The 11,484-nt window shown below is 48.0% G+C and overlaps 1 protein-coding gene across 4 annotated transcripts in view; it reads left to right on the forward strand.

The window, feature by feature from the left end:
* LOC118452423 (prostate stem cell antigen-like) overlaps nt 1–11,484 on the forward strand; it is a 15,657-nt gene that overhangs the window by 3,300 nt on the left and 873 nt on the right. The window contains exons 1-4 of one of the 4 annotated variants that reach the window (XR_004842190.1): nt 108–2,463; nt 3,131–3,250; nt 3,612–8,977; nt 10,657–10,776. Coding sequence is in view for 1 of the 4 variants with exons in the window: in XM_035895626.1 (XP_035751519.1) it covers nt 2,181–2,463; nt 3,131–3,250; nt 3,612–3,802 (594 nt within the window). In the remaining 3 variants the exon portion in view is untranslated. Of the gene's footprint in view, nt 1–107; nt 2,464–3,130; nt 3,251–3,611; nt 10,777–11,484 lie in introns of those variants that run through there. The other 3 variants (XR_004842191.1, XR_004842189.1, XM_035895626.1) reach the window with 3 other exon arrangements.

Consider the following 11,484-nt stretch of genomic DNA (forward strand, 5'->3'; position numbering starts at 1 on the left):
ACAGGGGCACGATCCCTGCCCTGCTCCTGCTGGCCACACCATTCCTGATACAAGCCAGGATGCTGTTGGCCCTCTTGGCCACCTGGGCATCCTGCTGGCTCATATTCAGCCAGCTGTTGACCAACACCCCTAGGTCTTTTTCTGCCATGCAGCTTTCCAGCCTCTCTTCCCCATGCCTGTAGCATTGTGTGGGGTGGTTGTGTTCTATGGGGTGTCACCAACCCCTGCTTTGTCCTGATGTAGAGACATGTGCCTCGTGAGCATGCAATAGTGTCTTCTCAGTTTGGCATGTGGTCTGCGCTGTAACAGGCTGTGGTTCAGTCATGACTTCTTCCATGATATTCTCCCTTATTCCTCTTAGTTATGTTTGATATAGTTTCATTTTCCCTGCAGCCAGCTGGGAAGGCTTTGCAGTGTTGCTCCTTTAGCAAACAGCGTGACTGTGGCCGCACAACCCATGGCTCACTTGCTGTGCAAATATTTTTTTTTTTTCCCTTCCCTCTTCCTTCCCCCCACCTTTTTTTTTTTTTTTTTTCCCCCCCCCCCTCCTTCCCCCCCCCTTTTTTTTTTTTTTTTTCTCCCCCTCCCCTCTTTTGAAAGAGCTTCTACGTGGCACTGTGCTGTCCTCATAGTGCCTTTCTGCGTGCTGGAACAGAAAAAAAAAATTCTATCAATAGAACAGCTCAGTCCAGTTTTCCCCTTTGAGAGCCCAAGACAACGTGGTTTGTTATTTCTTGTTGCTTTAATTTGGTATTGTTATCATTAGTAATAGGTCATAAGCTTTGTACTGTGTTTGCAAGACCTCAGGATCGAGGCTTGTTAGGTTTATTCTGAGCTTATCTTGACCTACCTGAGGCACCTTTTTTTTTTCTTTTTTTAACTTGGCTGAGTGGTAAGAGCAATTTTTCTTATTGACCAAGTGGCTATGGCTTATTTGTTTTACTTTTGTGTATCTTCACGTAGTGCAGCTGTAGGTTTATATAGATAGCAGTAACAAGCTGTTGTTATGTGTAGAACGAGGTATTTATGACTCTGACCCAAGACATAGTGTAGAGAAATGCAGGCCTGCAAAGGTCTTGAGAAGTGGAGGTGTGGGATGTAGTGCAGAGGAGTGCAGGTATGGGGTGATGGGATGGGGCTGGAACTGGAGACCCCTCGGCTATAAACCGCTCACTCAGCTGAAGAAATGCAGACTTGGAGCTGGACCATGCTGATTTTAGGGGCAACAAACAGTATAAAAGCAGTACCTAATGTATGTAAAGGGCACTGACTATAGTAATTGAGATGTAACACGCAGCTGCAGATCAAAGAAAAAAGCATGTTAAAAAAAAAAAAGTTACTAAACATAATTGAAATGACTCTGGGTGGAACCTAGGGAGATGAAGAAGGAACCATCAACATGAACACCTTATTTTTCCTGGCACGGGACTCCAGATGCTGACAACTCACTGGAATGCCACCACCATGAAACCCCTAAGAGTGGGAAAGGTGAACACGAAAAGGGGTAGAAACCACTAGGTGTGTGTGATAATTTTGATAATAATATCATTCTGCATGGAATTATTCTTTGTTTTCCTACAGTAGTGAGATCCAGACCAACAATCGTTCTTGGATGAGACTGTTAAGATTTTAATTATACCAATAATATATCTACACACATATATGCTGTGCTTTCTCTTCGCCCATAAGATGAGATTTTTGAGGTTGTTGCAGTAGCATGCCATCTTTCTCCTGATCTTTCCCTGCTTCTCTTGGGTTCCCCTGATCTTGCTGGTACCATGCCAAGCTTAGTGTTGAGGTAACAGAGCTCTAGAGCAGCACTTGGACCGAGTCACAGGATGGAAATCTGCATAGCTGCAAGGGGAACAAGCCTTCCTAGTGCTAACCCAAGGCTCCAAGGCTCCAGGCTTGACCCTGCTTGGGCAACCAAAGATGGGAATCCTGGTCCTCAAAGCGTGGCTCCTCCTTGCTGGACCCCGCGCCCATATCACTTTTCTCTAGGACCAATGCACAGTGTGCAAACCCAAGAGCCCCCATCCCCCTTCTTGGGTGGCCTTGCTTCCTCTTAGGCTGGTCACCACTTCCTACCCACCTTTTATCTCCTGCCTTCTTTCAAAGAGGAACCACTGCTATCGGTAGCAACTGCTTTCCTTTTGGCTTAGTTTGAGATATTAAGTAACATGTGCTTGGGCAAAGGCAGTGCACAAAACTTGGACAGCAGATGTGAGCACTGGGCTCCTGCAAGGCTCTGCAAGGACATATCAGCCCCCTGGTCTGGGCTGTGCACGCTGTCCAACACGCGGCTTGACCTGTGTCAGCCTTTGCATCGGCCACCCTCCCTGCTAAGACTCTACGGAGAGTTGGGAGCTTCTTTCCCTCAAGAACGTGCAGGCAGAGAAGAGCAAACAGGGATGAAGGCCCTCCTGGTGGCATGTCTGGTTGTTGTCCTCTACGTGGACATTGGTGAGTTGCTCAGGATTACTGCAAGGCTTGGGCTGGGACGGAAAGAGCTGAGATTTTGTGGGGGGAAGCCACATCCATAACTTCCAAGTCCAGTGGTCTTTAAGAAGTTGGTAGATAGTGATAAAGAGCTTGTCTGTACAGTCTGCTTTGCCTCTCCTTCATGCTGTCACAGCTGCTAAAGGACTTGTGCTGCAGACACCCACAGAGCAAGCCCAAGTCTGTCACCTTCCCGCGTTCTCACAGCACATCACTGGAAAGAGCCCTTTGGTTTTTTCCTGCAAACCCAATCGCATCTTGAGATCTGCAGTTAACGCTACACTTCTTGGATGGAGGTGCAGTTGAGCTTTGAGCTAAAAATTGAGTGCAACCTGCGCTGCTCTTCTGGCCCTGTGAGCATTTGCCAAATGCTCCAATGGGGTAGTTGAGTATCAACGTCCGCAGAAAGCCTCTGCTGCCCACTCACCTGGAAGGTGGGGTTTTTTTTCTACAGGGAAGTGTGTGTTTAGCAATTTTGGGTGTGGGATAGTAGAAAGGTAGGACTGGCTCAGCCAAATCCTCTATGTCTTATTCTATGTCCCGTGGCCTGCATGAGGATGGGAACAAGTCCAGCTGGGAAGGATTTTCTTGCTTTGACCTCATGCAAATCTCTTGTGTTCCCTTCCTGTAGCCAACTCGCTGACGTGCTACACCTGCACCAACCAGACCAGCAATGATCAGTGCCTGACGTCTTCCCCATGTCCCAAAAATGAAACAGGCTGCGTGACTAGAGTTGACACGATAGGTTCTGGTGAGTACCGCTGCCGTGAACTGCCTGGTTTGTGTCCTCCCAACCCTGCTGCCCAGTGCTCCTGCGTGTCCCAGCCCCAGCCCTGCTCTCTGTGGGTCTGTGTCCTTCCTCCCCTTTCTGCTCCAGTGCATTTGGGTCTGAAACGTTCCTCTTTCATGAGGCTTTGATGGAACTTGAATAGTGTTGGGCTACAGGTCAAGCCCAACTATTTCTCTGCTTGAACAGCGAGGCAGAGGGTAGTTAAGTGAACATCATAACTCACACAGACCTGGGCGATCTCTTGTGCTGCTTACACAGTAAAGTTAGGATTTGCCCTTGGAAGAAATATTGATGAGTTGGTTTTATTTGACTCTTTATCCAGGCGCTCAAGAACGGAAGCTGATCAACAAATACTGCATTTCAAGTTGTGCTAAGGTTCAAAAACCTTGTAGCTGCTGCAGTGAGGATAAATGCAATCGCAGCAAGGCATCTGGGATGAGACCTCCCATAGCAGTGCTGGGAACTGCAGTTCTGGTCAGTGTTACCAGGCCCCTTCTCTGGACTGGACTGTGATGAGATCCCGTCGAATAACCTGTGCGAGCTTCTTAACCCATTCTGGTCCCCTGGCACCTGCAGTCATTTTGCCTGTCTGTCCCCAGAACATCTTCTGAACATCTGATGTTCAGGCATAGAAAGGTTTCACCAGCTTGAGCTTGACGGAGAAGAGATCCCTCAGTTATTCTTTTATAGCTTCTCATGCAACAGGCTCTGCAGCCACCATTAAAGAGGAAAAAAAAAAAGAAATTTCCAAGATGTTTATTATTTATTCTCTTTTTTTATTGAGAGCTGACTCACAGCAGGGCTGGGATTTTGCAAGCAGCATGACCAGGTTGTTCATACAAGTACACAAAGAGCTAAATAACTGGAGGTGAGTAGGAGGAGGATACAATCCTGATCAGCACAGCCCCAGATCAGAGTGTATCTCTTATTGTTTCAGCCAGCCAGACATTTCTGAAGGTTTATAGAAAAAGGTTTGGAAAAATAATGAATTTGTGTCTTCAGATGCAAAGATGGTCTTGACAAGGTCTGGGACAGCATGGGGAAGGAATATTAGCAAATGAAACACCCTGTGTCAGTTCCTGGCCCTGGGGTCAGCTGGTGCCCATTTATATAGCTGAGCTCTCTCCCTTCGAAATAAGGTGGCTGAATCCAAAATACTGATTGGAAAAATAGATCTGGAATTGTCAGGGATGGTCCTAGTTGGTCAGGCCAAAATCGTGCTACGGAGCATGCTACACTGTGGATGACTGTGGGACAGCCCTTGAAACTGGGCATGGGCTCTCCATTTATTATTTAGATGTAGCTGCCTCCATGACAGCTCTTCTGCAGTGTGGTTCCAGCCCCAGGGCAGCTGGAAGGGTGGTGACCTCCTCTGGAACTTGTTACACTTGGACATCACTGCTGGATCCCCCTATTAATGCCACCAAGTACAGGTATGATCCTGTATGTAATTTAATCCAGTCCCAGCTGGGATTTGGGCAATACGGGAGTCCCAGAGACACCATAAAATCGGCTAATACTGGTAAACAGATTTGGGATGCCCCTGGGGCACCTTTTCCTGCCCTGCTTGAGAGGAAGCCAAAGTGCAGGCTCTTAGAAAGATTTCAACACCTTGGTGTAACCTGGCCACAGGCTGCCCACGCTCTTGAACCCGAGTATCTCCACCCCACAGCAGGACTCCCACCATGAGTACCTGGCCACCTTCCTTCACAACACTCAGGAATGGGGAAGTGAATGGGAGGTTGGGTAGGAGCAGTCACAGGGTCTGAGTCCTTCAGCAATCTGGCATGCAAAGGGTTTAAGCCCATGTTCGTTTGCAGTAAACCCATGGGTGGGATTAGCTCCAAGCTCCCCTTGGGAGTTAAGCACTGAAACATCTGTGAAGGTCTAAGGTGGGGACAGATCTGTGTCAGGGGGATGGTAACGAAACCCACCCTGCTGTCCTGATTTTGGAGAGGTTATGACCTGAAGGATACAAAGAATGAGCCTTGCAGGAGCAAGCACAAGTAAAACACTGAGGAGGAGGAGAAAGATGGAAAGAGCCGGAAAGAAAAATCCCTCTTCAGCCACTGTCATTGGACCCAGGGATGGGAAGAGCTGGAGCTTGCCCTCACCCAGGAGTTGCTCAAGACACAGCTGCCTCTTCTTCCAGGGCAATACATGCTTCAACGTGTAGTCTTCCCTGCCAAAAACAAGTGACACCATGTTGACCTGGCCTCTTCCTCCACCACAACCCAAAACAAAGGATGGGGAACAAGACAGGGTTAGATTATGCAATTGCTTCAATGGGTTTTGTTTAGGGCTGAAAAATCCCTGGTGGTGCAATCATATGTGATGCTGAGAACCTCTTCCATCCTGCAGCCCCTGGTGTACTAGCAAATGGGTGGGAAATGGCAATATGTATGGGCTGGGATGATGCTGTGATAGATGGAAATATTTGGGAACCTTCTGAGGTGCCAGGTAAGAAGTGATGAGGGTAGGAGGGCCTGGCAGACATCACACTCTGATCACAGGAAAGCTGAATAGTTAAAAACGTCAGGGCAAATAAAAGGAAAAGATCCCATGAGACCAAGCCATGATGTTTCCGTCCCTCCTTGTTACTGTGGTTCCATATGTGGACAATTGTCTCGAGGCTTTTTGTGAGAAGAGCCCAGTATGAGGCTCCCAGAAGATGAGCAGATCCCTGGCTGACTTCTGTTCATTGACTTCTGACCTCTGTTCTCCATCCAGGAAGACTCAACAGCCAGAACATTGCAGAGGGCAGCCAGGTAAAGCTGTGTTTACTAGCCAGCTCCAACACAGTTGTGTCGTGCAGTGTGGTAGAGCCAAGAGTAAAATGAGGGACCAAGCTCTCATCCTGAAGCATGTGATTCACACGCCTGCAAGGATCTGGTCTCCAAGGCTGAACATAAGCAAGGGAAATAAACAGTTCCTGGGAACATTCCCTGATCTGTAATGCCATCGTCCACAACGTTTAATTAATCATTTTAATTGCTAGCACATTCCCTGGCGAGGTTTTAACATGGACCAGCCACCATAGTCCCATGCAATGTCTGGATAAAAAGAAAGAGCATAAGAGACCCTGTTGATGTCCACCTCTTGGCCTCTGTGCTGGACATGGTCTTGGACACATTTAATTTAATGCTATAGCTGTAGCCTCATTTCTGCTCTGTGATGCTGGATACTGGGACACCTTTTTTGCAGCTCTCTGCCCTGATCCAGCCAAGCACTGCCTTCCATGCTGCAGTCATGCTGCTTCCATGTGTTGGCCACCCAGCGTGACACCACCATCCTCAGTCTCCCATGTGCCTCTTAGGAAATGCCAGCCATGGCTGTCCCACACCTCACGTATATGCATCAGACATACCTGAGGCCAGGATGGTAACTTCCCAACTATCTGGCTTAATGGGTTACTGGCAACCCTCAAAATGCCAAGCGTCCCATTGTGCACCCTTGCCCATCATCACACTTGTCCATCAAACCACTCCTGCCAGTGGTCCAGTGGTGGACCACTTCCCGTGGCCTTGCAGATCATCTTCCTGCTGCCAGTGAGGAGCAGATTTGAATCCCTGGGCCAGGTGACTCCCCTCCAGCTCTGTGTCAGAGAGGAGACGTTCACACCACCAGTCCTTGGAAGTGAGGGAATAAACCAAGTCAGAGACATTTCTTTAAAAAATCATAATCAATAATTCACCTAGTTAATCATATAGAAGAGTAACACAGTTATTTTTCCCTTCTTCCTCAAAAAAAAAAAAGAGTCAAATGTGGTTAAAGCAAACTGCTTCTTTACCAGCGCAGACCTTTGCCAGGGTGCTCCTGCTGCTGCAGGACACTGAGCCTTGGCTGCCCAGGCTGATTTCCAGACTCACCCAAAGAGTCATCCCTGCAGAAGGACACCACTCAATGAGTCATGCTGGGCAAATCTTATTCCCTGGAAGAGTTCTATCTTGTCAGCTGCTGCCTCATGACATCTGGAAGGACTGACACACCTTTGCTGGCATCCACCATGGCATGCAGTCCCCGGGTCTGGCAGAACTTCATCTGTTGGGCAAGTGATGTGGCTTATCCTCTCCACACCCAGAAGCTGCATGTCCTTTGGAAAGGAATGGTTATAGTACTCATGGGGTTATCAGGACTGACTTCACCATCCTGTTGATCCTGCTTTATGTCAGCTGTATTGGCAGACCCAGTGGTTTAAGACACCAGTGTCAGATACCTCAAAAATATCTGCAAATCAACCAAAAAAACGCACCCCAATAATTCTCCCCCCTTTTTTTTTCATAAAAAGGAAGACACTATGGGTTTTGGTGTCCCTTTGAACTTCCTCTGGCCATGCCTTCACTGTGATGAGCAATGATTAGTCCCACCAGATGCTCTTAATGTCTTTGATGAGCATGACGCTTGCTCATCTGACTGATCTCATGCCCAGAAACTGATGTTGACCCCCGATCATTTTAGCCCTCCCCTCACCCATCTAAGCTCTTTCTTCCACATGTTTTCTGAGCCCCTGCCTCTTCTCCTTCTGCATCTCCATCTTCTAAACCCCAGGCTGTTTAGCTACAGTTGGATCCCTGTTCCCTTCCCTGCAGACCGAGCCTTGCAGGGTGGAGAAGGAAGGAGCAAGCAGAGAGTTGATTGACCGAGCAGCGTTATTCAAAGGGGCTGCTCCTGCTTCCTCTTCTCTGCTCTTTGGTGGCCAGGCAGGTGGTGACTCACGGAGATGTCTGGCAACTCTTTCCTTGGAAGCAGAAGTGGGACAGCAGTCAAATGGAGGCCCCAGAAGGGCTGAAATTATCAGCTCCACCCAAATTGTAAGCACGCAGAGAAATCATAAAGGTTGAGAACATATCTGACTGATATCTAGGAGGACTTTGAATCAGATACTCCATGTAGAAGGGGGACAAAGATATTTTTACCCTTTGCTCAGACGTAGCAAAGAAAAGCTGTTGCAAGGCTGGAAATCAACTTCCAGCATCCCAGCCTCTGCATTTGAACCCCAAAGCCATTGCTCTCTTGCAGCAGCTGTTCTCAAAACCAGGATGCAGAGCATTTAGGACTTTGTAGATAACCAGCAGTTTTTATAGGCAAACAGGAAATTGTAAGACATTTCCCGTTTGTATTTGCCAACCATGAATATACAGCTAGATCTACCCTGGCTGGAGATACTGGGAGTTCTCCAGGTCTAACCCTGGAAACGCACTTGGCAATAATCCACCCAGCTGAAGCTATTAACTTCGGTCACTTTATTATCATTTTGCTTTGAGTAGCTGCCTTCAGTGAACTTTCTGGCCACAGATGTGATGATCAGATTGGAGCGAAACAGTACAAAACCCCCACTCAGACATCAGTAGCATGGCTAGCCTGACCATAGATAAATTAAAGTATTAGAAGCAATACGTGGGATGAATTGCCGTAGTGCTTTCACTCCTCTCTGGACCCATCAGACAAGCCTGAAGGCAATGTCAAGGTGAGAAAACAACCCACATGCATTCCTAGCCTGTCAAATAACGCCTGATCCCTGCCCACTCTTTCAAAATTGTTGTCTTCATCATCACTCGGTCCAAACGCAGGGAAGATATATATCCTGTCCCCAGGTGAGGGTGCTTTTCCTGGGCTGTGGAGACAACTGAGAGAAGATGAAGGCCTCCCTCCTTGCCGTGCTGGCTTTGATCCTGTGCGCACATCAAGGTGAGGAATCACGGTTCGCTACTAGACAACTAATTGTGTGTTTTAAAGTCAGGGAGGCCTCGTAGATGGGGAAAGAGATCATGGGAGAGGGTGCCTTGGCTCTTGCAGTGGTGCAGCTGAAGGATAGAGTGGGTTTCGTATCTGTAGTCTCAGCCTGGATATGTGAAAGGTTTTTTTTCAGCAGGGAAATTTCCCTAACCTATTGTACAACTCGATTTTTATGAAAGCAAGACAGAAAAAAGGAAGCAGTTGCTCTCTGCTAAGAGACTTTCCAGTGAGTTTGTCTGTTGAGATGATGCAAGGCGGTGGTTATTTCCAAATCTTTATGCAGAAGTGCTTCAGCCTATGACAGCACAATACACCAGCAGCTCTGTGCGCCTGCTTCCAACTGCAGTCAGCGATGCTGTTTCTGGCAACAGGGGTGGGACAGGGCCAGATGTCCAACATTTGGCCTTGTGCAGCCACCCGCTGAATGCCCCTCATTGCTGTCCATCTCAGAGACCCAACCAGATTGCTGATTTCAGAGATTCTGGGACAAAATTGGGGAACTAGGGAGCAGTTGGGCTGCAGTCTAAATGGGTCAAGCAGCCTTATGCAGGGATATTGGGTGGAGATGTATGCTAGCGTATTATTTATGTGTATAGATACATACATAGATTATGTATTTTACTTTATTTTACGTATATTAATTTTATTTAGAGATTGCAAATGAAATCAGAGCCCTCTTTAAGTATATGGTCTTCTAGCCTCTATAGACAAGACGGTTAAACAACCAGAGAGGATAAAGGTTATCCTCATTTTTGTAAAGCGGAACAGGGTTTGGCCAGCGCTTGGAAATTTGCCACGTTGTCTGGTGCAGAAAAGTAATTTCTTGGAATAGTTATTTCTGTCTCATTGTGGTCTAAGAATACCTTTCTGCTATTTAGCTTTGTTCACTCAGCAAAACAGCCATTCTGACAAATTTCCAAGTGTTAACAAGGCCCGGGGGACGGAGAGATTGTCTTCGGTGCCAAAACGAAGACTGCCCTAATCCGCATTAGATAACCTAGGCAGTAAAAACGAAGGGTTAGGCTGCACGTGTCGTAGGGCTGAAGTCACACAGCAAAGAGTTAAAAGCCCTTCTCCTCCCAGGTAATGGATATATGTTTGAGGGCATCAAACTCCCACCCAAAAGGGACGCCCAAAGACAGCCGTGGGAGACTGCCTTCTTCAGGCTATGGAGGTCCCAATTAACCCTGTTCAGCTGCTGATGCTTACTCCCCAGTTAGGCTTTAGTCTATGTTACAGTGTCTTCAGCAACTAGAAAGGGTGACCCCAAGCCTTGGGACATCCCTTTAGACTCTTACAGAGGACCCTGTCCTTCCCAGTTCCCTGTTGCCACTCAAACCCAGTACCCTTGGCCCATTGTGTTGTTGTTTGGAGCACAGGGTGGGAAGGGTAGGCTTGCACCATCAGCGCGTGTGTGCACAGATGCGTGTGCCGGAGTGCATGGGCTGGGTGTAAATGTTCAAGTGTGCGGGTGGCAGAGTGTGTTGGGTCTGGGTCTCGCAGCCCCATCACTTTCAGCAGACCTGCACTTTGTGCGTTCGAGAGTCAATGCAAAAGCAGGTGGTCATTTTTGCTGCCAGGACTAGCAGCATTTTGTCTCCATCTTCCATATCCTCTGTCTCCTCCTGCAGCAAACGCCCTGTATTGCTACACCTGTGACTGGGAACACAGCAACTGGAGCTGTCTGAAGGCCGAGAAGTGCTCAGACAAGGATGAGTACTGTGTGACCAATGTTGCTTCTGTAGGAATTGGTATGTGCTGGTTGTGTAGCCTTTGATGGGGACTCAGGAATGGGATGTGGGGTTTGGACCGGGTTTGTTATGGTTGCCCTTTGTTGATGGAAGGGCTGAGGAACCACAGGGAAGCACATGTGGGAGGTGGAGCCTTTGCTAGCCCAGCCTGGCAGGGCTGAAGTTTGCATGATTTGAAATCCTCCTCCCCATTACACATTGAGATTGTCCTCTTTAGCCTTTGTTTTATGCCTGCATGGAAAAGTCAGGGGACACTGAGAGAAGAGGAAGGACAAAGAGGGGATCCTTCAGGGGAAGAATAAATACTTTCAAACCTTGATTAGACAAGGAAATGAAAACAAGCAGGTAGCCAGGGTGGATGAGAAAGGAGGAGGGATATAGAGGGGAATAAAATTATTTCCCTCAAGGAGAGAAGCCTGGAAATGTGCTTTCAGTCCAGGCATGAACATTGTCTCATGGATGCCATTGTACACCCAAGAAACCTTTGACATGAAGGTCCATGCTGGGAGGTGCCAGATGCCCAGCAGGGATATGGAACGCCTTGTATAGCTAGTCACCAGCAATTATTGGGCTGTGGTGGGATTGGGGTGGGTCTCATTGGCCATGCTGGTCCTTGGGACTGTGGGGGACAGCGGGACTCACTAGCCCACCTCCCTCCTGTGCAAGATTGAGGAGCGCTCAACAAACTCTCGTTGCTAATACTGCTCT

The sequence above is a fragment of the Egretta garzetta genome, unplaced genomic scaffold (genome assembly GCF_000687185.1).
Source record: "Egretta garzetta isolate BGI_Z169 unplaced genomic scaffold, ASM68718v1 scaffold495, whole genome shotgun sequence".
Lineage (NCBI taxonomy): Eukaryota > Metazoa > Chordata > Aves > Pelecaniformes > Ardeidae > Egretta > Egretta garzetta.